At 48.9% G+C, this 26263-nt stretch overlaps 1 protein-coding gene and 1 long non-coding RNA gene across 2 annotated transcripts in view; both read left to right on the top strand.

The window, feature by feature from the left end:
* Positions 1 to 26263, top strand: part of LOC146195112 (uncharacterized) — a 102520-nt gene that overhangs the window by 67353 nt on the left and 8904 nt on the right. The window contains exon 2 of the long non-coding RNA XR_014705957.1: positions 4383 to 7941. This is a non-coding gene — a long non-coding RNA (uncharacterized LOC146195112). The remainder of the gene's footprint in view (positions 1 to 4382; positions 7942 to 26263) is intronic.
* LOC146195113 (uncharacterized) lies at positions 14507 to 24118 on the top strand. Its single transcript, XM_084595953.1, has 3 exons — positions 14507 to 14558; positions 15096 to 15909; positions 24076 to 24118. Exons 1-3 carry the CDS (start codon positions 14507 to 14509, stop codon positions 24116 to 24118), a joined length of 909 nt encoding a protein of 302 aa, XP_084452079.1.

The following is a 26263-nucleotide window of genomic DNA, read 5'->3' as shown; positions in this document are numbered from 1 at the left end:
CCTTCAGCGCACACTTTCATCGTAGTTACGGCCTGGCGACGCAAAGCGTGTCCTGTGCGGCGATGGAGACCTGAACCGACGGCTTGGTGGCGCCATCTCACCGCTATGCAGATAGTTGTCGATTTCTTGCGGTCGTTCACCTGGGCGTGGTCGTGAAGCGTCGACTGCAAATCCGCGGAGACCGATTCGTCGGTACGGGCAGTGGCGCTGAACGTGGCTGGCCTCACAGTAGTGGAAGCATAATGGCCGGCTGTTTGCTGTCCTCTAAGCGTCGCACTTCCTGGGGCTTCGGGGGGGGGGGGGGGGGGTCGTTGGTAGGCTTGGCGGGCGGGGGCCAAGGAGCGGCTTTCAGGAACAGGACTGTAGCGGCGAGGGCTTGGAAAGTCATCACGTCGGGGCGCAGGCCGATGTAATGCAGCAACGTAGTTCATCACTGTTGCTTCTTGTGCTTCAACTGTCGCAGCCGTCGCTTTAGGAACGCCAAGCACCTGCTGGACTTCTTCACGGGCGATGTCCGCGAGCGTCGCCACCTGGGGTTGTTGCGATTATGCCAGCAATCGGCGGTGCTCCTCTCGCATGATCTCCCGGATGAAGTGCCGAAGGCTCTCTCCGCTTGCAGATGCACTGGGGTAGTGGCTTGAGTAATCCAACTGAAGTGGTCGCTCGTAGTGGCGCATCCGGGTGTCCGATGCTTCCCTTTCAAATCCGTCCAGTTTTCGGCGGGTTCCCGACAAGTCCTGAAAAAAGCGACTCTTTAACGCCTCGGAATAGCAATCGCCCGCTCATGGAAAGTGCTAAAACACTTTCCAGATTCCACCCAGAGCAAGTTAACCAAACGTAACACTATGGCACACCTGACTCACTAGCACAAAGATGACACGCAGTCCCTGTTGGTGCAACAAAAACATATAAACCCCACCTCGGCACAGCCGCACCGGCTACCACCCTATGCTAGCACAACTAATACTCAGCTAGACGCGAAGATCACGTTTGCCTAACTACAAACAACTCTCCAGAAACTTCGAAATACCACACCAGGGGAAGACCGAGTCACCAACGCCATACTCCGCAATCTCGACGACAGATCCCTTTATACACTCACAGACCTATTCAACCATCACTCGGAAGTCGGGACACTCCCGGCATGGACGCATGGGAAGATAATGCTTATACCGAAACCGAGCAAGCCAATCACCCCTACGAACATGCGCCCCATATCGCTCCCCTCAAGCATCGGAAAACTCTTTGAACACATCGCGTTAGCACGTCTTACAGCATACATGGAGGAAACCTCACAGTACCCACATACTATGCTAGGCTTTCGACCTCGGCTGTCCGCTCAGGATGCCTTACTACAGATAACTACTGACGTAATCAAACCGAGCGCGGCAGCTCAAACGAAGACAATTCTAGCCATTTACCTCAAAAAAGCTTTCGATAGCGTCAAACACACGGCCATTCTACAAGCACTGACGGAAGTCAACGTAGGTGCGAAAGTACACGGATACGTAAAGGAATTTTTACAGAACTGAACAGCCACGCTGCACGTTAACAACCTCCACACACACCCCAACACACTGGCCAGCATAGGAACACCGCAATGCTCTGTGCTATCTCCCTTCCTATATAATATAACGCTTATTCCCCTTGCCCATACATTACAAGCTATCGCCCACCTTCAGTACAGCCTATATACTGAACACATAATTCTCTTCGATGTCATCAGCATATAGGTTGTACTGAAGGTGGGCGATAGCTTGTCCATTCTCCGATGGACAAATCGAAAATACTCTACAAATCGCAGCGTACACCATACCTACTATCACACATGCCATCGGTCTCGAATGTTCTCCAGAGAAGTCGCAGCTCCTAATCCTCCAGCCGAAAGGTGGCATCTATCACATGAACATTGAGGTACACATGCAAGGTAGACGCGTCCCTCGTGTGAACACGCTACGTATACTTGGTATGTATCTGCAGAATGACGGGAAGAACAAAGATACACTAAAAAGGCTGAAGCAAACCTTCGCCGCAACCGCTCAACTTATAAGACGAGTCATGGGGAAGGCGCTAGGGCTCCAAGAAGCTCTTACTCTCCGCATAATCCACGCCTGCACAGTTTGTCGTATTCTCTACGCGACCCCTTATCTTAGACTTACCACAGGTAAAACTCAGCTGCTAGACGCCATGATTCGGCAAGCGACAAGAACGGCTCTGAATCTACCAGGGAAAATAAGAAACGAGAAACTGCTTGCCCTGGGCCTGCATAATACAATAGGCGAATTAATTCAAGCACACCTTCAAGCCCAATACATACGCCTTGCTGCCACACCCACAGGTAGATAAATATTGCACAAACGTAATTTCCGGATCCATGCGAAGGACCCAAACCTAAGCATGCTTCCTTCCCACATAAGGGAATCTCTCTACATCAAACCGCTACCTCGAAACATGCATCCTTTCCGGGATCAAGGTCGCAGGATTGCACGGGCGAAAGCACTCCACAAGTGGTACGGGGACGCCTCGGATTCGGCCTAGGTAGATGATGCTGTAGACTTCAGGGGAGCTACGGGCGTAGTATACCAACCAATTACCGACCTCCTTTAGTTTCTAACTGCCGCCAGGCGCCAAAGCTGAGGCTGAAGACACCGCCATCGCCATGGCCCCGACAGACACTAGTGCCAACTACATCATCAGCAACTCCAAAATCGCAATCTTAAATTAATCTATAGGCAGGGTACACCTTTCTGCCAAATGTCTGCAAGCCACACCAACCCCCACTACCCCCGACGTGTTGAGCTCATCTGAATACCTGCGCACTAGGGAGATCCCAGCAATGAGGCTGCCGAATCCTTAGCCCGAGGGTCAAGAAACCGGGCACAGGTGGAACTAGGGGGGATTTCTCGAAGGAGAGCAAGCATACCTCCACTGAGCTCACCGCACACTTCCGGGCCGAACGGCAACAATACCCACCACTACTCTCCTTCCTTACCACCAGGGAACCGCATCTCTGTTGACGATTACTAACAAGGACCCACCCCACTCTCTTCCTGTTATCTCACCATCAATTAATCCCGCCTACCTGCCACCTCTGCAAACACCTAATGTGACACTGACCCATATCCTACTAACCTTCCCGGCGTCTCCTCCCCCCGGCGGATCAGTGCCACTCTGGACTTGGGAAGACTCGGAGACCCCAGTAGGCTCCTAGAACCCAGCTAAGCAAAAAGACGCTGTTCGCCAGGGTGCCGACGTCATAGACAGATTGAACATAACTTTTGAGTGCGGTGGGGCCGTGGTAGGAACTCAGGGGGCCAGGGGACCCCGAATACATTTGCGTCAATAAATGTTCTGTCCTCCTCCTCCCTGAGTCTACCTTGCCTTGAATGAACCCTAAACTTTGAACTATATCACTTTACATTTCAATTTATTGACAAATTTTCGCTCACTCTACCACGTGCTAGCCTGCAAGGCTAGCTCTATTGCTAGAGCCACTATCCATGGCGGGTCATGATCCCAGGTTCGGATTCTTGACCAGGATGAATGGTCTAAGATCCGGGAGGAATTAAATTCACATAGTCCGTCTGGGGTAATGAATGCCGTCTTTTCTTTGTCTTCCGGGTGCATGGGAATCTGCCAATAGCCTGATTGCAGATCAACAGAGGAAAAATAGAAGGCAGAATGCAAACAATCAATGGCGTCATCAATACCTGGCAGAGGATACACATACTTCTTAGTAACAGCATTCAGCCTTCGATAATCGGCACAAAATCGACATGTGCCATCTTTCTTTTAGACTAATATCACAGGGGAAGCCCACGGACTAGATGATTCTTGAATAATGCCCTTATGCCGCATATCACGAACTTGTTCGTAGATCGTCTGATGCTCGGATTGGGATACACGATAAGGCTTCTGATGAATTGGATCAGCAGTCCCAGTATTGATTCTGTGCTGAGTACAGAAATAAGGAATCCGTGGTGGCTAGTCTCGAGAGAAATCGAAAGCCGCAGCATGTTTCGACAGAACTTCCACTAAACTGTAACGGTCACTTGTTGGCAGGGATTTGTAATCATGGCAAGAAATTTTGTCTTATCTACTTCTGAGCATACGGTAGGCTGGGAATTGTCTTTGCTGAGCACTGCCACTGATTATACAGCGTCTTCGTCAAAGTGGCAAGCTTTAGGCCACGTGGTAATACAACAGGTTCATTAGAGCAGTTAGTCGTCCACAAAGAATGGCATTTCCTGACTGAAATTATGTGACGGGGAACCAGAACATTTTTTTCCCACAGTTGAGAGTCAGTGGTTAAACTACAGCGTCGAAGGCATCACTGGTACAGCTTGAACAAACAACTTGTATAAACTCTGCTGACATTGCAGGAATGACTATGTCGTCCGAAACCGAAAGCGTGCTAGGACCTGGGGCCGCCTACTGCATCCTGTCCTGGCCCGCCTCCTGTCCCGGGTGATCAGACCTGGGAGTGCTGCAGCTGCAGCTCATCGCCGCTGCTGTAACTGCGGCTCATCACTGACACGGACGTTCGGCGTCGTGCTGGGCCCCTGGCACGTCGGGGAAGCCTGAAGCATCGGCCGCGGAAAGACAACCCGAGGCCTCTTGACCCTACTGGGCCCCGTCCGGTGGCCTAGCCTTCCGCTGGGCTTACTGAGGCCCTACTGCACCGACCCTTCAGAACTCTGACTACCCGGAGGATCTGCACCGGCTTCTCCATCCAACATCTTGGTGACTTTTTGACAATTTGTGTTTTGTCATCGTCTCACTTGCTCGTTCTACGCTCGTCCCATCCATGTCTGTATATAAAAGTATTCGTTGTTAGCTTGGTCAGTCTGGTCGTCTATTTAGATTACTGTCTTGGAATAAGCCAAAGAATAAGGTTGCAGAAGATCTAAAGAAAAGAACCTCACAATTTTGGCGTCCACGGCAGGACCAGACCGGCCAAGCAGTATTTTCCCGCGGCTAGAGAGTGGAGAAAAATGAGTGCACCAGAGTTGCTCGCGGTAGGGGAACGCATAGGTTTGCAGGGAATCGAGTTGCGCGAGTGGGTTGAGAAAGAATTACAAAGGTCAAGGGAAGACAAAGCTGCCGAACGCGAAGAGAGAGCTGCAGAACGCGAAGCGAAAGCTGCAGAACATGAAAGAGTGAAGCAGCGCTTGGAGCAAGAAAACCAGAATTTGCAGCTACGAATACGACTTGCGGAATTGGGAGAAAACGCCCCTAGTGCTGGAAGCGCTGAACACGGTACCGTACCAGCTCCATCTTTCCCCATCAGTCCTCATGGATTGATTCCACTGTTTAATGAGGAAAGGGACGATTTGGACGCGTATTTGAAGCGTTTTGAACATGTCGCCATAGGCCAAGGCTGGCCGAAAGAGAAGTGGGCCACGGCTTTGAGTCTGGGCCTTGGCGGAGAAGCTCTCAGAGTCTTTGGACGACTCTCTCCTGAAGACTCAGTCAATTACGATGTAGCGAAACTTGCCTTACTTCGGAGGTTTCGGTTCACAGCTGAGGGCTATAGAGAGAAGTTTCGTGGAAGCAAGCCGCAAGATGGTGAGACAGCTTCCCAGTACACCACAAGGCTGTTAAGTTTTTTTGACCGCTGGGTTGAGATGCGAGGACAAGGTCGCACGTTTGAAGTGGTTCGGGACATGATAGTGGCTGAGCAGTTTTTAAACAGCTGTCATGATCGTTTAGTTCTCTTCTTGCGAGAACGTGATTGTAAAACGGTGGACGAGATTGCTGAGGCCGCCGATCTCTTTCTTGAGGCTCAGCGACAGAATAACCTCGGGGTTTTAAAGATAAACTGAGCAGAAATTGCGAAACCGCAGGACGCAGCCCCATATTGCACATTATGTCGCAAATCTGGGCATAAAACCCAGTGGTGTCGCTACGGAAAGTCAAATGACCGGGAGACGTCTGCTTGCTGCACGTCCCCTCGAGATTGCCGCCCTGGTCGTCTGCTGGGAAGAACATGCCTAGATGTTCGAAGGGACGATTCGGCTCTTAGTCCATCTCAGATTATTAACAAAATGCCAAAGGAGCATGGCGAAGTGTTCGGACAAGCAGTGTCAGTGCTGCGCGACACTGTTTCTAATAGCATCGTGGTGCGTCAGGCTTTGGTGCCCGAGGCTGCATATACCGGTGAACGAGCATCTGTATGTTTAGCGGATGGCTCTTACATCAAAGCGCCTGAGGCGGAGGTTAATATCAAGTCGCCATACTTCACAGGCAAAGCTATTGCTAGATGCCTGTCGACGCCATTATATGACGTAATTAGCGGCAACGTTCCGGGTGCAAGCGCCCCATTCGCCGACGCTCCAACAGTCTTGACGGGCCAGAGAAGCATACCTGCCAGTGATGGTGGGTCCAGTGCTTCTTTCCAGGTTCTGGCGGCGAAAGTTTCAGGGACTGGTTTGGAGGTCACTCAAACCGTACTCCACTTATCCCGGTCTGTTTTTCGCAAGAAGCAAGAAGAGGACGCCAGCTTAAACGTGTGTCGTCAGTCGTCGCAAGCTTAAGAAAACCTATCACGGAAAAGGGCAGACGGCCTACACCTTCCATCTAAGTGACGGCATTTTGTACCGGACCTATCAACTTTGTCCAGAAAAAACAATTAAACAAGCGGTCGTTCCTATCAACTTTGTCCAGGAAAAACAATTAAACAAGCGGTCGTTCCAAAGGTTTTGCGCCGTCAGGTCCTCGTGCAGGCACATAGGAGTGCACTTGTCAAACACCAGGGTGTCAGAAAAACTGCCGTAAGAGTGCTTGATGACTTTTACTGGCCAGGGGTGCAAGCTGACATTAAGCGATTTGTGAGGTCGTGCGATGTATGTCAGAGGACTGTCCCGAAAGGAAACCTGAGGAACGCTCCATTAGGACGCATGTCCATTAACACAAAAAGCTACGAAGAACGCCAGCCAGTGAATGCCCTACAAGCTTCATCCTTTGTAGTTCTTGATAACGTCGAGTCGAAAGCTCCGTTGTCAACGTTCAGTGAAGAACCTTGGTCCCAGAGTGAACTGTTGAATCGAGGATGATACGGGAGACAATATTCATCTCTGTGCTGTCTTCCAACGCCGTTGGAGATATATCGTCTTAGAGCACATTTCGTACAAAGTTTCTGGAGGTGTCGTCGTGCTGTTCATAGTATGTTTCTAAGAGTTTATTTCTTGTGACAAATGTTGAGTGTTAATGTTACTTGTATTAGTACGAATGTTTTTTTTTATTTGCTGTGCGCGAGTGACTCAGACTCTCAGCAGACAATAGCAATGGTGTGGCCACCCTGTGGGATGTGCAGTGATGGGTGAAGCAGTGTTGTGGTGTGCGGTCCTCCAAAACAGTGCAGCAGTGTCATGGCCCCAAGTTTTTTTTTCGAAAAAAGAACTTCTCAAAGGGGGGGCATATTTGTGAAGAACATATGATAATTTGAAAAAAGAAGGAGGAGAAAGAAGAAGAGAAAAACGTGGAAGTTGGCTCGAGGAGCGCGAGGCACGAGCAGGGGAGAACAGGCGAGCAGCGGAGCCGATCGGCTGCCCAAGGAGCTCGGAGCGGTGCGTCTTCTGCCAGGCCTAACCCGGGGGTCCAGACCTGGGGCCTGTCGGCCGTATCGTGTCCTGTTCTCCTGTCCTGGCCCGCCTCCTGTCCCGGGTGATCAGACCTGGGAGTGCTGCAGCTGCAGCTCATCGCCGCTGCTGTAACTGCGGCTCATCACTGACACGGACGTTCGGCGTCCTGCTGGGCCCCTGGCACGTCGGGGAAGCCTGAAGCATCGACCGCGGAAAGGCAACCCGAGGCCTCTTGACCCTACTGGGCCCCGTCATGTGGCCTAGCCTTGCGCTGGGGTTAGTGAGGCCCTACTGCACCGACCCTTCAGAACTCTGACTACCCGGAGCGTCTGCACCGGCTTCTCCATCGAACATCTTGGTGAGTTTTTGACAATTTGTGTTTTGTCATCGTCTCACTTGCTCGTTCTACGCTCATCCCATCCATGTCTGTATATAAAAGTATTCGTTGTTAGCTTGGTCAGTCTGGTCGTCTATTTAGATTACTGTTTCGGAATAAGCCACAGAATAAGGTGGCCAGAAGATCTAAAGAAAAGAACCTCACAACTACCAAGGCAGTTTTTAAAAGCGAGGCTTATAATAGAAATGGTTGCACCTGTGTCCACCAACGCTGTAGCACGTACACCGTCCACAAAAACTTCTATTCTGTTCTCTAACATTAAAACGGGTAGATGCATAGTAAGTTAGAATAATTTGCAACCTCACCTCCATCAGTCGCACTGACTAGTTTCCCGGAGGTGGCGACCATCGTCGGGGAGAAGGTGAGCGTCGTAAGCGCCGAGATGGTGGTGTCAGGCTGCGGTCAGAGGCCGGTGATTTATTTCGTTTCAGCGCCTTTCTGTTCTCTTGTCGGCAAGGTGTAGCTCTGTGCTCATAACGACCAAGTGTTCCTTTATATGGATCAGCAGTCAGCGGGAAACCTTGTACGGGAGTTTGCCCGCTGTCGGCGATACTGCCGGTATGGATGGCGATTGCGGCAAAGACGCGAAATGTGGCCCATCATTCCACAGGTATGGCGCACCGGCGGCTCACATTCCCGCTTGGGTCGAACGTTTCATGGTCTGGATGTCGACGAGGAGGACGAGCGTGCTGGCTGTTGTAGGCGTTGATGGTGGCAGGTGGTTGGATGTCCGGACCATGCGCAGCAGAGCATCGGATATCCTAAGGAGTTGTATCAGAGGGAGCATAACAGGCAGAAGGTGGACGATCGTTTGCCGAAGAGATTCCACTGTAGACGGGTCTGCCATGACCCCCAATATCGTCAAGCCTCCGAAGCTCTTCGCGGACAATCTATCGAATTGTATCTGCCATGTTCGTCGTATCAAGCACATCGACACTAGCGACAGTTGTGACATTAGGCAGCCGACCAAACTTCGGGATGATACGACGTCGCTTCAAACCTTCAAACATGCTGCAGTGTCGGGTAACATCACCTGTGGTATTCAAATCATCCTTGCAGATGAGAAAACTGTATGCGTCTACCGCTATTCCTTTGAGGAGGTGACCCACTTTGTCTTCCTCAGTCATCCGAGCATCAACTATTCTGCACAGCTTGAGGACTTGTGAAGTTGTGCAGGTCTCCCCCGGTGCTTGCGCTCGCTGAGTCCGAGTCTGTTCGGCGCGCTTTTTTCTAGCATCGGCGTTGCCAAATCTCGCTGTCATTTCTTCCATGAAGCGATCCCAGGTCATAAGGGATGCTTCATGATAATCAAACAATGTTAGCGCCGTTTCTTCAAGAAAGAATGCTACGTTCGCCACCTTGGTATTTGCATCCCAGCGGTTGTATTTGCTCAACCGATTGTAGTGGGTGAGCCAGTTATTCACGTCTTCCCCGGGCTGGCCATAGAAGTGAAGGGGTTCCCGATAGGGCTGTGTGGTGGTCGGTTGAGCTGTTGGCATTGGCTGCGTCGGAACATCTGCTTGCGCCATCTCCGTCAGTGGAGGGGGGTAGCCCAGCTATTCTTCGGCTTTGACGGGGTAGGAAAGGTTCCATGGTGATCGATACCCGCAAACTCCACCACAGTTGTGATGTGGTTTCTTTACACGGCAGGTGTTAACGCTGGTCGTTAGCACACGAAGAGCGAGCCAAACCAGCTTCCTCTTCTTCTTTAGCTTCTTCTGCAACCCCTCATCTTCCTCCAATGCAGGACTACCGCGGGACGTGCGTGACATTTAACTATGACGTTTCTCAACGGCTCTATACCTTTATTTGTAGCCATATGGCGGCACTTATTGAAGGCCTATGAGTTATTAGTCCATTATTGCAAGTCCTTTTTTTCTAGAAAACTTGTCTGACGTTAGTGTAGTTGACAAGCAAAGAAGGCGATCGAGTTGTGATGCAGTCATATGCAATCCTATGGTAAGCACAAAGCACGATAGCGCCACTGGGGCCGAAAATGTCAAGAGCGTGTTAATGGCATGTTCAGGCGCCTTTCTGGCAGACGAAGCCACCATGCGCTAATGGGGTTTACTTGAACACGGCAAAAGTCAAGTTGGGCCCACTTTTACAGGGAAAGGGCAAAACTCACAGGAAAGTTGAAAATACTAGTCACGCGTCTCCCACTGAATACTTGCTCTTTCGCTCGAATAATAGACTCGACCCGCATTCAGTGAAAATCACGTGCACAAGACTATGTGAGTATTTCGTGAGCTTCAGAGGTACGAGAAAACTCATTACAGGAGAAAATTCCGTGTACACGGTGTGAAGCATCCTTCTCCCACACGCCATAGCAGACGGAAAGTGGGCTCAAAGTGCACAAGCGAAGTATTGTTTCCCGCTAGGCTAAATAAGCAACGTTGTTATCTATTAGCTGTTTTCACAGAGCAAATTAACCTTGGAACACTGTGATATTTACAGAGCTTGAAGTGCTTAAAACTGATTTCAGTCGAGTAAGCAGGCGGTAATATTTATCGCTCGTAAAATTCGCGCTAGCCACGTAAAAAGTATTCCGCTCGAAACATCATTTCAATCTCGGATGATTCTTCACACTAAGCGGAAAGTGACCGCTATTGGTTAGAAAACATCAAATCGCTTGCGTCGAGTGGCTGTATGGTAAAAGAGTTTTAGGTAAGCATAGCAATAGTAGCAAAGATAATGTGTACTAAAATAGGGCAGTGGTCTCACTGGCGTCCGTTCCCTGACGCCGTTCATGTCATATAAGAGAGATGGTGCCACATGTGAATCACTGTAGCTTCTTGCTGGTCCAGCCTGCGGTGTTGCTCGGCGGCATACAGCTATGTACGCGTCACTTTGATTCTTATACCTACTTTGATGGTGTAACTGACGGACCATCCGTACATGATCCTGAATGACATATTTATTTAGCGCTACTTGATGCCCGCGTGCAGGACAAGTTGTAGAGCGATGCGCAATCCGAGACACGCAAAGCTTTGATGATGGCCGCTGGAACTAAAATAAATGTCGCTTTTTTTTTTCAGGTTTTGCGTCGATTTTCGAAAGCTGCTGTACTTCATGATTAAAATGTAGCGACACCGATTATGCATTAACCAGAGCTCACCCAGGCTTTTATTTTTAATTTCATACATGTCAGCTGCAGAGACGATTAACGCCAGCCATTTATGGGGCTTTGAATGAATTACAAATTTTATTGCAGATTGTAGCTTCTACTGGATCACGAAATCTGTACTAGTCCTTAATGTAAACGGAAATTTTGAGCACATGCAGCATCCCTTCAAATTTGTCTTGCATAGTAAACTATTAAATACGCGTCCACTAATACAGCGCATGCGCAGAGAAAGCTGAATATGCATGCTTCTCTTTTACCTTGTTTCAAATCCTCCTACAGTTCTTTTAGGTAATTAATATACGCGCTGTGAACAGCGGGGCCTGACAAAAGTAACTCATTGTCAGGTATCGAAAAACGTTATTTCTCACTTATTTCAACTATGCGCTTACAAGTATTGTTTTTTCACATCGGAGGAATCAGTCAGCTTATGATGCTTTGTTTTTCTGCCTTCCCGGTCTTCTTGGAGTTTATCTCTTCCGAGGAAAACGCCGCCCAGTGATTACATAAAAGCTGATGATCCTGGCATAAAGAATTGCTACGCGCTCCAGTGAGCTTAGCAGCCAACGACTCGTCAAATTTTTGTTTTCGCAGCTGCCCGCACATACTGGATGTTGGCAGTAATCAGCAGCTGATACAACTGAAACATTTAGTAAGCAGGTTCTCAAGCTCGCTGTCGAAGCCGAAGAAAAGACTCGACGGGTACGTCATTCCACAACTCCCTTTGAAGAAAAAGTGATAACTTCGACTACATCTTGCTACCTGGATGTGGAAAATTGAAACCTCTCATCGCTTTACAGAGAAACGGTCTGCATAATGCCAGTTTGGTGTGCAGAAAAAACGAAAACACATTATAATCGAGAACTTTATTGGGTTTAGACACATTTGCTACTACATCTCTTTCGCAAACATGTAATGCTTTCGCATTCTCACGCGGAACCGATTTGAAGCGTCTCGAGATTTCTTGCACTGTTCTCTTTGGCCTGCGTCATTTGCCGCACTGCCAATTTATATATTATATCTTTCTAAGCGTATTTTTTGGCATGTTCTATGCACATATCATTTTGGCCCTCGGGAAAGCAGATGCTTCTGTGATCTCCTCTGCAGTGGCAGAGGCAATCGTTGCCCGGACATGTACTTTCTGATCCGCACTGTAAAAGAAAAGAAAGCAAAAAAATGCTTAAAAATTTCATGTGAAATGGTTTCTTCCAGTTTTCAAGTGTCAGTGCAGTACTACAAACGATGCTTACTGCACCATGTGCTTCACTGCATGAGGATACGTGAAAAAAGGTGGCACGACTGTAGGGAAGAAATTAAAATAGATAAGCGACATTTATGCTTTCGCGACCCACTTTTACGAAAAAAAGATGCGTGAACGATTTCATTTCATTTAAATATATATATATATATATATATATATATATATATATATATATATATATATATATATATATATATAAAATTTCAGTCCAGCGCGAAAATTGAGAAGCAGGTGAGCTTTAATATCCACATCTCTGGAACGCATCTCCCGTGCCATCTTCTTATCAATTCGTTCCACTCCTGCCTGACGAAGACATTCCAAAGCTTCTAAATTAGGGCCAGCCGCCACGCAATATTGCGCGCGACGCCCTCGCTTTGTCTCGGAATGGAAAATAATTGCACAATTTTCCCGAACGCCGAGCGCCTGCTGAACAAATGTATGTGCTGCCATCTACGGCGTATAAGGAACATCAAATATGGCCGACCCATTTCTTGGGAAGCGTTCGTGTGCTTCGATAGTCACGGTTAGGGAAGATAGTGCTCCTATAACGTAAGGTCATCCAAATGTAAGCGGTAAGGTGCTGTCGCATATTACAGGCTATTATTGTTAGGTACCAAATTATCTAGACATCGCTCAAGAGGCAAGTACAGGTTCGTTTCTGTGAATTCTTTCTGTATTTTCTGTTGAAGCATACTGTCTGCTCTATTGTAAGTGCTTAGATGCAAGCTCCTGTCCAACATATAGTACATTATTGACTGGCTTATATTATAAGTAGCCTATATAACAGTATGCAGACAAGAATTTCATCTCACTTTTATGAAGAACAAAAAAGTGCGCTAGGAACATATTCAGGTCACCGTCCCCGAACATCAAACTTGATCGCTCATTGCGGCTGATGACACCACTTCATTTACGAGATTCCTGAACGTTTGGTAACCTCATATAAATATTGTAGACTCATATTAGCTGCCGTCCTGGTAATTATGTCGTGAACAATGTGCCATAATTATTTGCCGTATAAAATACCGAGCCGATATCAGTAAACGCACACTATTAAGTCTACCTACATTTGTCTCCCGCAAGCCGCGCGGCATAACTCATTTCTCTAGCAGATGGTGCCACCTTGCCTACAACATAAGGTTTCGCTTTTTCAGACCGTTGTAACATCAGCGAAGATATACACACACGTAATACACACACTTGGAATACCCGGGCTATGAAACTACTATGGAGTTGCACAGCTTCGCTAGAGCTCAACGCCAGTGCCCTGCGCTTGATTCACGCAGATGTCAAAGAACGTAAATGTCCCTACGGTCACAAGCCGCGCCATCATGTTTCATGCCACGTTTCTTTTTTTGTAAATTACGTGAGTCGGTGATGCATACCTTAACTAGACATGGCTAGACGAGGATGACTAAATATTTCTCATACAAAGGAATATAAATGTAATTAATGCAATGTCAAGAAGATGATAGGATGTATCCGAACGCTAAGGATTTGCTTTCTCAGCTCACCGCACTAGAATATTTAGGCAGAAAGAACAACTTTGCCACCGGTCAGAGCGACGGCCTGCGATGCACCTTCGACATTTTGTAGAGCTTCCTCAGCAAGTAAATCAAAAAGCACTTGCTTAAAAAGGGCAACAGCGTAGTTTGAGTTTTAAAAAAGCCCGGCTTTCTACCGTGCCATATTTTGATTGGCTGATCAAGGTTCCTTCGAAAAAATGTACGTCCCCAAAGAAAGAATTAAACTACATGTATTGTAAATAAGATACGAATACTTGGATGCCCAAGAAGTGTATCCTTATCTGCAGGCACCATTGCCAATGTTGAGGTAATATCAATAATATCAATATCATGATTATAATATAATTGTGAAGACCCGGTCTACAAGGCTGACTCATGGCTGCTTAACTCTGCCGCTCTGGTCTCACTGAGCATTGCCACGTTAACCTAAACTACTGTTACATTCAGTGGATATGATTTTAAAATTCTCTCCGGCCCGCCAATTCCACAGCCGCAAGCTTCCGAATCGATATTTCCCGAAGACGTAAACCACCAAGCCGCGCAAGTTTAACCGGCAGCCTTTTACTCCGCCTCCCCGTATGTGGCACCACGTCCTCTTCAGGTAAACGGGTGACGATGACGCTGAAGACTGCCCCACGCCCAACGAGCAGGCTGCCAGTTACAATACGTCAGAAGGTTTTGCGTATTTAAACCCAATTTTCTGTGTCATGGGCGCTGCAAACTTTTGTCCATATTCAAGATCATCCTCTCAGAAAAGTTGAGCCTGCATACTCCTCGAACCCCTACAGGTACGCTTTTGTGAACCTTCGCTGAACTTTTACCAAACATGCAAGAGCTACATCAAATATATTTACGTGCCTATCTGCGAACAAGGGAGACAATGACGACGTATGGGTTAGAGTGGTGCCAAATTGACTTCATGTGCGTCTTTTTCCTGATTTATTGGCGAGTGCTTATTACAGCCGCATTGCACTGGTTACATTTTCTGGTAGAGTCACCGAATACAATTCTACTTTTGTTGAGCCTCAACCCTCAATGGCAGCAGCCAGTCTACATGGATTTTGCCGCTTTAACAGGAAACTCAAGCTGAAGATTGCAGAAGTCACCAAGATAGCGGAGGAGTACGCAGCCCAACTGGCCAGGCAGAGCTGGCAGCAGTTCAGTAGCTCGCTGGACGGCACCCTCTGCCGGCACGCGCCGAAAGCCGCAGCTGGCAGAGCAGTGGCGCACGCGAATGGTGTGACGCGCTCTATATCAAAACATCTGGCGGGAGCGCAGCGGCAAATAAGGCCACGTCCGCCGCCGCTGCCGAAGGATGATATCAAGATCATCTACCGTCCCAAGGGAGGTATAAAAATCAGCGAAATCCGTGTCGACCAGGCAACGCAAGCCCTCGTCGCGGCCAGCGGAGGAAAGATCAAGGAACACGACTTCATCATGAGACTCCGGCCCGGTTCGAACATCATGATTGCGAGCACGCCCGACCTGGACATCGCCGACGTGCTCAGGAAGATCGAAAAGCTCACTATAAATGGCCAAATCTATGAAACCAACACCTATCCAGCCCTACCGGATGACCTCAAGCGTGCCGTCATCCACGGTGTTATGCCGGGGCAATCACCGGCCCTACTGAAATCTAGGCTCCGGCTTCGATCCCAAGGAGTGGAGATTCGCGAAGCAGGAATGCTGGGCAGGTCGGAAACGGCGCTCATCACTTTCGACGGCCCGTATATCCCGCAGTGGGTCATTTACCGTTCTGGAGAATTCAAGACCTACCCATATCGTCCTACGAGGCAGATCTGCTACGTATGCGGAAAGCAAGGCCACCGTTCGGACGTCTGTCCAACGCCGAACACCAAGCTCTGTAGGACGTGCGGCACACACGACCCACCAGAAGGGCACCAGTGCAAGGCGAAATGCATGGTGCGCCAAGGCGACCACGTCACCAGAGAGTGCCGTCGACGCCTCAAAACTACTGACGAGCTCCGGGGCAGCACGAGCGGCGTCCGGCAGTCAAGGCAACAACACTGGCAGCGGCAGCAGCAGCAGCAACAACAACTGCAGCAGCTGCAGTGGGAGCCCCAGCAGCAATTGCAACAATTGCAGCAGCAGCAGCAGCAGCAGCGGAACCGGAACCTGAGTCAAGAGCGCCGAGCCAGGTGGCTGAGCTCGGAGCGGGACCATGGCCGCTCCTCGAGCCAAGGCCGTAGCATAGTGCAAGATCGCAGCCAGAGCCGATCCAGGGAGGACTCTTTCCCGCCGCTAAACCGGTCAACGGCCAAGCTGGAGCAGCGACAGCAGCAGTCGCAGAAGCAACAACAGAAGAAGGGCGGCGTTAAGGTGAGCTGGGGAGCGGGCAATCCAAACTCACTGTTTACGCACTCGGATCAAAAGAATATTACGCGTAACTCGGAAGAGGTTAAAGCTCTAAGAGAGGAGAATGCATATCTCCGTAAAAAAGTCAATGACCTCATTAAAGAAATTCAGGCTCAAAGAACAGGGCAGGTACCGTGGCCCCCGATCCCGCCGGCAGAAGTGCAACGACCCCCGTCCGCCTTAGACGTGAGCCCCGAGGAATTAAGAGCTTTCATGCAGCACGTGGAGAATTTCACGGTTCGCATCAAAGAAGAGTTTCGCCAAACGCATGCAAGATTAGATGCTATGTATGTCAAAACCAACCTATTAGAACAAAAAGTCACGTTAATAGAGCAAAACGTTGCGTGGCAGGACCACGTCAAAAGCCAAAATACGTGACGAATAACAAACGAGGCCCGGGACAGGCTCATACAAGAGCGCCGTTTCGTCACTGAAGGCTCCATACCGAACAACGCCCAAAGCCATTGCTAAACAAACACCACTAGAAATCTGGCAATGGAACTGCAGGGGGTACCGCCAAAAACAGGGACTCCTAATGCAGTTTCTACTCACGCAAGACTCCACACCCGATATAATAGCTTTACAGGAAACTAACACGACACCGACACTCAGGGAATATACGTGCTACGATACCGGACGCACGGCAACCCTTGTGAGCAAAAAGTTGGTAACCATAGCCCATGACCCGATTCCCAAAACGAAAATTGAGCACTTAGTGACGGAAATTATTCCCAAAAAGAAGCACAAGGAAAAGAGTGTCTTTCTCGTAAACCTCTATAGCCCGCCTCGCCAGCGGGACGCGAATTTTCATAAACTCTTTCTAGGGGCCAGCAAACTTGCTAAAAGCAACACGCTGCTAATTTAGGTGACTTTAACGCTCGCGGACAGCAGTGGGGATACCCCACAAATATTCAGAAAGGTATAGAGGTCGAGGATGCGGCGGAAGCGATCCAATGTACCCTCTTAACGGACGAAACTCAACCCACGCGCCTTGGCAATTCTGTCTGCCAGGATACGTGTCCGGACTTAACTTTTGCCAGGGGGGCGAAACATGCAACGTGGGAGAATCTGCTGGAGAATCTAGGCAGTGACCATTATATCTTGAAGATCACAATAACAGCCACCAACATCAAGCGCAAGCTCGGCACGGCCAAGATCACCAACTGGCCGGCCTTCCGCAAGGCATGCGCGGACCTGGAAGGGAGGATTACTTCCATAGATGATTGGTGTCAACAACTCAAAGACATCCAGAAGCAGTACACTCAGGAAGTGGATCGCACCGAGCAAACACCAGAGGTGGACCCTCGGCTCCTCAGGCTATGGGAGGCACGCCGAGGGCTCACCAAGCGCTGGAAGAAGCAGCGCTTTAACAGGAAACTCAAGCTGAAGATTGCAGAAGTCACCAAGATAGCGGAGGAGTACGCAGCCCAACTGGCCAGGCAGAGCTGGCAGCAGTTCAGTAGCTCGCTGGACGGCACCCTCCGCACGGCCAAAACGTGGCGTATACTCAAGACCCTTCTCGACCCTATCCAAACCAGGGCCGAAAGCGGGAAAGCTATCCGCAGACTCATCCACACCTTCGAGGGTACGGAGAAGGAACTGTTAGATAAAGTAAAAGAGAAATGCTACGGCACGACCTTGCCTGCAGCATACCCGAAACCATACTTGGGAAGGCCGAACACCCACCTGGACAGACCGATCACAAGGGAAGAAGTGTTCGCTGCCATAAAGATATGCACGCGCAACACGGCGGCGGGTGCAGACAAGATCCATAATGCACTCATACGCAACCTCAGCGACGGGGCAGTCGACCAATTGACAACCTTCCTCAACGGGCACTGGGCCGCAGGAACGGTTCCTGAAGAGTGGAAGCATGCAGAGGTCGTAATGATCCCAAAACCGGGTAAGAAACTCCAGATCGAAAACCTCCGACCTATCTCACTCACCTCCTGCCTATGCAAGCTCTACGAGCGTGTCGTTACTCGGAGGCTACAAAATTACATGGAGGATGAAGACCTGTACCCCCACAGCATGTTCGGCTTCCGAGCTCACCTCTCCACGCAGGACGTCCTCATACAACTCAAAGAGGAAGTCTTCACCAATGTCCCGAGCGCTGGCGAGAACGCGGTCATGGCCCTTGATATTAAAGGGGCCTTTGACAACGTTAGATATGCGGCTGTAATGGAAGGACTCGACAACCTCCACTGTGGCGAGAAGATTCACAGCTACGTGAAGGCCTTTCTTTCCAACCGAACTGCAACGGTTGGGCTCAGAGACCTTCGCAGCGATAAATTCTCGACCCCCAACAAAGGCACACCTCAAGGGTCTGTCATCTCGCCACTACTTTTTAATGTGGCTATGATCGGACTCGCTAGACAACTTGAGAAGATCGAAGGCATACAGCACGCCATGTACGCTGACGACTTCACGGTTTGGGTTACCTCCGGATCGCTCGGCCAGAAAGAAGAACGGCTGCAAGCAGCGGCTACCTGCGTCGAAGAATATGTCCATGCACGAGGTCTCGCCTGCTCCACAGAAAAATCCGAACTCTTGCGAGTTCACAAAGGGAAACACAAAGCAGGGACCCTCAATGTCTCCCTCGAAGGAAAGCTACTTCCCGAACGAGACAAGATACGAGTCTTAGGAATGTGGCTTCAGAACAATCAGCGATGCAGCCATACGCTCGGCCTTCTCAAGCAATCGACCACTCAGGTCGCCAGGATGATCACGCGTGTGTCGCAGAAGCGGAGCGGTATGCGAGAGGGGGATACCCTGCGCCTGGTTCAGAGCCTGGTACTCAGTCGCGTAGGCTACGCCCTCCCGCATTTCAACCTCAACAAAGGAGAAGTGGAAAGTGCAGATATCATCATCCGCAAAGCTTACAAGACAGCCCTGCACCTACCAATGAACACCTCTAACGCAAAACTGCTAGCTCTTGGCGTTCACAACACCTTCGAAGAGATCAAAGAAGCCCAACTGGTCACGCAGATAGCCAGGCTCCAGCAGACTCCTACGGGGCGCTCGCTTCTTAGGCGACTGGGGCTAGGTGCAACTGCGGAAATCGAGAACCGTACTGCGAGCATACCGGACGCAATTCGCCAGACGCTAAAGGTTAGCTCCCTTCCCCGGAACATGGACCCCAACTTGCATGTGGCCCGTAGAGCAGCCCGGGCGAAGTATGTACAACTAAATTTAGCTACAAGATCCACCACGGTATACACGGACGCGGCTTCGTATACAGGAAGCTCACATAATAGCGCCGTGGCGGTAGCTATTGATTCCAACCTAAAGGAACTAGCTAGCGCCTCAGTCAGGGAATGCACGGTAACCGAAGGGGAGGAGCTGGCCGTTGCTCTTGCGGTGGTAGCCGGGTATAGAAGCAACACGTCCCTTACCATTCTTACAGATTCTAGAGAAGCGTACCGTAACTACATGAACGGCCGCATAGGTCGTGCCGCGCTCAGGCTCCTCCAGAGCGCGACCCCATCAAATGTCAAACACAACATCTACTGGGTGCCAGGACACACTGACATAGCGGGGAACGAACGCGCCGATCAGGTAGCTCGAGGGTACACGAGCCGAGCTTCCTCCCAATCGGACGATCTACCCGAGCGAGTCGGCCCTACGTACTCAGATATTCTGAATTACTATAAGGGGGTACGGATCCGCTTACGGCCGCCTCATCGGGATCTAAAACAACAAGAGGCAGTGTACTGGCGAAGACAGCAAACCGGAACTATTTGTTGTGCCAGTGCGCATTCCACCAGGCACCACATCACATTTTCTACTTTTCTAGTTCTGGTTTGTATGGTTTGTGGGGTTTAACGTCCCAAAGCCACTCATGGTGAGAGACGCCGTAGCGGAGAATGCTGGATATTTCGATCACCTGGGGTTCTTTAACATCACATGCCATCGCACAGCACACGGGCGCCTTGCTTTTCGCCGCCACTGTAAAGCGCCCGCCGAGGCCAGGATACGATCCTGCATCCTTGGGAACAGTCGTCGAGCGCCAGATACCACTGCGCCACCACGGCGGAGTGATTTTCTAGGGGAGGCCACCAAGATAGAACAAACGCTTCAACACCGGGCTCAACACTACAACCAAGAAGTGTATACCATGTCCCCGGGCGTCTTTGCTTTCGACTTCAGCGGTTCCACTGACGACTCAAAAGTGATATTTCAGTCTGTAGTCTTAGAAGAAGAGACGAATTCAGAGACAGCATATGTCGTCGTCGTCCTGGTTTCCATCACTCGCGGAAGTCATTCGTAGTAGAAAGTTAGGCAAGTCGTCCCTGAACATGCTGCAACTGTTGCGCAGCCACTATCAAGTGCGCCGACGTACGCGTCCGTGCTTCAGCAGCATAACATGTGTGAATCTCCAAGAATTGACACCAGTGTGCTGCGTCCAAGCCAACAACAAATGTATACGACTCTCCCTGAGTGGGCCGCCAATGTTTCATCCAAGCCCGAGCGGTCCTGCTCTATCTAGCCGAGGCTAGATTTCGAACGATCGACGACAGGCGTGCACCTGACAACCGGCCATTTTGTTACCACTATGAAGATCCAGACACATGTGGAGGTTCTGTCCATAACACCACGCCGGACTTCATGCTTGCATCCGCGTGCACCGGGTCCTCCGATTTCAGAACAACCACGAGAAATCGAACAGTACTGTTGAATCCATACCATTAGCCAGGTGATAAAAAATGCTCGGAATATAACCAGCCATTATACATAGCACTCATTGATTAAGACAAAGCATTTGACCCAGTACTTCACCTCGGCGGCCATGCAGACAATGCCAAATAAGACTGTAGAATAGCTGTATGTAAAGTACTAGGAGATATGTATAGTGGCTGCACAGCAACCACAGTTCTGCATAAAGAAACAAAATTCCTATACCGAACGGTGTTAGGCAAGGAGACACGATCTCCCCAGTATACTATATACAGCAAACCTTCGTTATACCACATCACGTGGCAATATAGAAATAACGATAGCTTTCGTAAAGACCCGAGTGCGGAACAGTGGGAGAGCTGGCTCTCCAGCGGCGATCTGGATTGCCAACTAGGTCTGATCCAGCACGCCCAGCGAGCAGCGAAGCTCAGCGGAGCCCTGGAATAGGGCACCGACCCGGTGAGAAGACGGAAGATGGACCTCTTCTACTAGCACAAGACCTTCCTAGAGAAACTAACGTATTTCCTATCCTATCCTATATACAGCTTGCTTAGGGAAGTATTCAGATACTTGGAATGAGAGCAGTTGGGGATAAAGGTAGATGGAGAACACCCCAGAAATCTGCGATTTGCTGATGACATTGCCTTGCTAAGTACCTCAGGCGATGAACTGCAAAGAATGATTGATGACCTAGAAAGGAGAAGTAGAAAGGTAGGTTTGAAAATCAATATGCAAAAGATTAACGTAATGTTCGATAGCCTAGGGAAAGAGCAGCAGTTTACGTTAGGTAGTGAAGCACTGGAATTAGGAGGCGAATATGTCTATTTAGAAGAGGTAGTAACCGCAGACCCGGACCATGAAAGGGCAATAACAAGGAGAATAAGAGTGGGATGGAGAGCATTTCGCATGTACTCGCAGATTATGACTAGCAGCTTACCGGTATTGCTCAAGGGGAAAGTACACAACAGTTGTGTCTTACCTGTGCTCACCTGTGCGGCTGAAACGTGGAAGATAAAGAGCAGGGCCCTAAGTTGATGAGAATGCAGAGGCATATGGTCCTAAAATGGTAGTGGCAACGCTAAGAGAGGAATCATGCAGTGTTATTCAGAGTGTGATTGACGACAAGAGAAGACATTGAACTTCTGCGTCATTTATCAGAAGTTACAACAGGTAACAAAGCGCAAGGTATCCCACTCCCCCGTATCGACGCACTCGACCCGTTACGCAACGTTAAATATTTTTCGCCACTTGACTTTTAAAACGGTATACTGGTAAGCAGAAGCGGTCGAAAGAGACAAAAAGAAAACATAGTTCGTTAACCGCGACTGCCTTTCTGATACTTAAAGTGCTTCCCTTCGGGTTCTGTTCTGCGCCAGAAACCTTACAATGAATGACGAACGCCGTTCTCTCTGAATTGAAATGGTAAGCGAGACTAGTGTACCTCGATGGTGTTGCTATTTTCACGGCTAGTTTTGAGGCACAGCTCGACTGGCAGCTGCTAATGGCGCTACGTGCACTGCGTACACCTAATCGACGATAAAGGCACAAACATGCCATTTCGGATTCCATTAGCTCCGCTTTCATGGACATGTGATTAGTGCTGAGGGAGTACAACCAGATCCCGAGAAATTGCTGCTATTGAAAGTCCGTTAGAGGATTTTCGGCGTTATTTGTCCATTGCAGGCATTTTGTCGAGAGTTTTGCAGTGATATCATGCCTCTTAGGCTTCTTATCCAAGGCAATGCTCTTCTTGCGTAGCACTAGACCAAGAGCTCTCAACGAGCTATGCAGGCAGCTGCAGGCCACATCAATACTTGCCCATTTTCATGAACAAGGTACCGCGAATATTCATGCCGATGCCAGTAAACTTGGACTGCTGTTCGGATTCAGGGGCAAATCGGCACTGAGAAATTTATAGCATACGCGAGCCGCTCTCTTTCAAAAGCAGAGGCGAACTACTCAACCGCGGAAAACGGAATGTCTCGCGGTAAATTGGGTAGTAAGCAAGTTCCAAGTGTATTCCAACGGTCATGTTTTGTAGCGAGAGCTACACTACGCCAGCCGCTTAGCCTCTTCACCGTGATCGCACTTTCGTCGTGGTCGCAACTTAGCCGCGGTCGCACTGGCCTTGAGCAGAAAACGAGAAATAATTAGAAGAAAGAAAACAAAAAGAGTACGAAGAACAAAAACATTAGAAGAAGATGAGGAGGAAGAAGAAAAAAGGAGAATGAAAACAAAAGGGAAAACCAGAAGAAAAAGAAAAAGGACAAGAAGAAATGTAATTCTGTAGTTGGATAGAGATGAACAACAGCGAGTTGCTAGGACACAAGGTTCGTTTAAATGTTGTCAAAGCAGTATGCCCCGGAGTTCGGCGTAGAGACGATGTCACCACTAGAAGTGCTCTACACCCAATGAGAATGTCAACGACGAGAGGCGAGGGGCGCTCATATGTGAAGTGATTCACCTATGGTGTAAATAAGTTTGAAATTATAGAGTAAGCTACTATTTGTAAAAGCGATGTCTTTATTTTCAAGCAAAACTTAAGCGTAGCCATGCAGATAGCTCTCGAGTAACTTTAGGTTGACACAAGCTAAACGACAGCTAATTATTTAGAGCTCTGAGTGATCATCATTAGCTATCCTGGCAAACCAATCTTAAAAACCCCTCCGGACAGTTGCGAGGTGAAGCCTCCGGCTCGAAGAATACGACAATACGGTTGTGTACAAATGCGACCATACGCACGAGGACTTTGATTGCTTGTCGCGCGCACCTTTTCATGCTTTCCCTCCCGACACCAAAGACGACTTCCCGTTTCTTGTAATAGTCACGATCACCGATATGGCTCAGCATCACCGCTGACTCCGTATTACAGACGCTTATTGGATAGCTGATGGCCTTGATGTCGCTGTTCTACGTGCTTTCGGCCGATTTTTATGCTACTACAGCCTTCGCTATTGCTTCCTGTACAGGAATTAGCACCTCAAAGACACCTCCCTCTCGTTTCGCCATCCGACGACTGACCGGCAATCTTGCATGCATGCCACGATGAGCCTTTTCTGGTCACTTAGGAGTCAACGGAACACTACCACGCATTCGAGAAAAGTACCATTTGCCTACACTGTTGCTTTCAGTCCAGTCTTACTGGAGGACATGCCAAAGATTTCCAGCGGCTAAAGACGCCTCCGCTGAAACTCTGCAGTTTTACCCACAAAAGTTATAATAAGACCACTGTTTTACATACGCAAACGTTCGGACTGAATGAAGGCCTCAATAGAGAACTTGACGAGATGATTTCTATGTATGTCGACGTCGAACATCGCATGTGGGCGGTTCATCTGCATGCAACCTGTGCATACAATGTGGCAGGGCAAAATACAACGAGTCTTGCGTGATTCCAGCTAGTCTATGGTCATCCCGTCCCCTCAATGTTTGACACTATGTAACCCATTGGTCACAACAATCGTGGCACCCACGCCTATGCTGACATTGACGTATTTCTGCAACGAGCCGAAGAAGCGTGCCAGCTCCCACGGTTTCGTATTCAGCGCCAACACCACGACGTCAGTCGATATATCCTCTGACGCCCAGACGTGAACTTTGAGCCTGATGCTCTTGCAAATAGTTTGGCCACCAGTGCACCACTGAGGACTCTTCGAGGGGCTACAGTTACTTTGGCCCATACGAGGACAGAGGTCATTCGATGTATTAGTAACGTGAATTGCGAAGTTCCTCCCCAAGATCAACCATCCTTCTAATGGGACTGGGACTTCAGACACTGTCATTACATTTTAACCATGTTTCGTTGTGTATTATTTGCTATTTTGATTGGCCCTTGAAATATTTTATTTTATTCAGGACCTGGCAAGTGTGGTTAACTTGATCTGTTATTATTATGTTTCTTTGTCCTTAACCCCTCCTTGTGGAAAGCGTGGCCTTCGAACACTTTTCTTGGGGACCTATCAAGTTCGGTTTACTTTACTTGTTATAATTCTGTTTCTTCGTCCCTCCCTTCTTGTGGAAAGTTTTGAGAACTGTTCCTCTGTAGCTATGTTCTATATAGGAACCTTTGGAAAGTCTTTCCTCTTTCAAGAAAGGCGTGTCAGCATCAAACCTGCTTTAGTGCTTTAGATTCTGGCTCTTGATTTACCCGCATTGTAGTTTGTCCTGTTGCTGCCGCTGTTTTTCTTTTTCAAGCCACAGGATCAACAGTTTCAGGCTCAGTACAAGACTTTAAGAACATTTTTCACTCTACCTACTTTTTCTGCCCCACCCTCCTCCCTCCCCCCTTCTTAGCTTTTCTTCTTCGGAAGCAAACGCGTATTTAAACCCCCGGCAGTGATTATCGTGCTGCACAGACGAAGACAAGCCCACTTGGCGAAATGTTGGCTTAGCTTGCAAACGCTTGTTTAGTGCTCTTTCATAGTTTGTAGCCATCTTGTCTCTCTCGTTATGTCCTAGACACTGCAAGCAAGTTATAATACCGCATGCACGTAAGCGCCGGACGCATTTATTGAATTATATTAAGAGGAGAACAAGCCATATTTCATCGCCTAGACATTATGAATTCCATGTTTATGGCACCTGTATTCTCAGCACATCCGCACTCTAAAATTGTATCTGGGCCACTCTGAGATCGCCTTCCACTTATTATATCGCTGGGACTCGAGAGGAGTACTTAGACGTTGACGTTTAATTAATTATTTTTAGATTTCTAACCTACCTAACACCAGGCGCAATATGCATGGATTCCGGCAGTGTCCAATTGGATCACAAAATATGGTTCGTTAAAGGTAACCTCAGCTCAAAGCAAAATAGAGCTTACACAGATGCCTTATTAACACCGCAAACGCTTAGAGCGAACAGCAAGAAAGATGCCGAAACCTTTTACGCTAGTGCGGCTCGAGTACAGATCTTATGCGAACCATCACAACACAGCTCCCGCGGCTCCAATACATATCTGATACGCGCCATCAAACACTCCTGCACCCTATTAGACCTGGCCTTTTCGGCACCGCCATACATTGGGTAGCAAAACCAGAAACTCTATTCCGGCTTCACCACCCAAAATATACAGACTTTCATTCTAGCCATGGTCAACAGCACAGCTCCTTGATAAAATAAAATCACGGTGCGACTCCTGGCCAACCTCCTCGAGCAGGCCACGCCACTCATGAAATACATTGTCATTTAGCGCATTGTCAAGGTTACTCTTTCTCAAGCTAATGCATTCTCCAGATATTCTCCTTTAACTTGAAAAAATGATGACCCTTCACGTCCAAGTACCTTTTTAATGAAATAGATCGCCGTTTATCTTGGAAC

Source organism: Amblyomma maculatum, chromosome 3 (assembly GCF_055883805.1).
Source record: "Amblyomma maculatum isolate TAMU_Amacu chromosome 3, ASM5588380v1, whole genome shotgun sequence".
Classification (NCBI taxonomy): domain Eukaryota; kingdom Metazoa; phylum Arthropoda; class Arachnida; order Ixodida; family Ixodidae; genus Amblyomma; species Amblyomma maculatum.
This window is presented reverse-complemented; position numbering and strand designations above follow the sequence as displayed.

Excerpts from the sequence above, each read along its gene's own strand:
- LOC146195113 (XM_084595953.1), top strand. The coding sequence starts at position 14,507 with ATGACGCTGAAGACTGCCCCACGCCCAACGAGCAGGCTGCCAGTTACA. Across the intron at positions 14,559-15,095 it reads CAGGCTGCCAGTTACAATAC|CCGCAGCTGGCAGAGCAGTG; the intron begins GTCAGAAGGTTT and ends ACGCGCCGAAAG. Across the intron at positions 15,910-24,075 it reads AGCGGCGTCCGGCAGTCAAG|TCCAGTCTTACTGGAGGACA; the intron begins GCAACAACACTG and ends TGTTGCTTTCAG.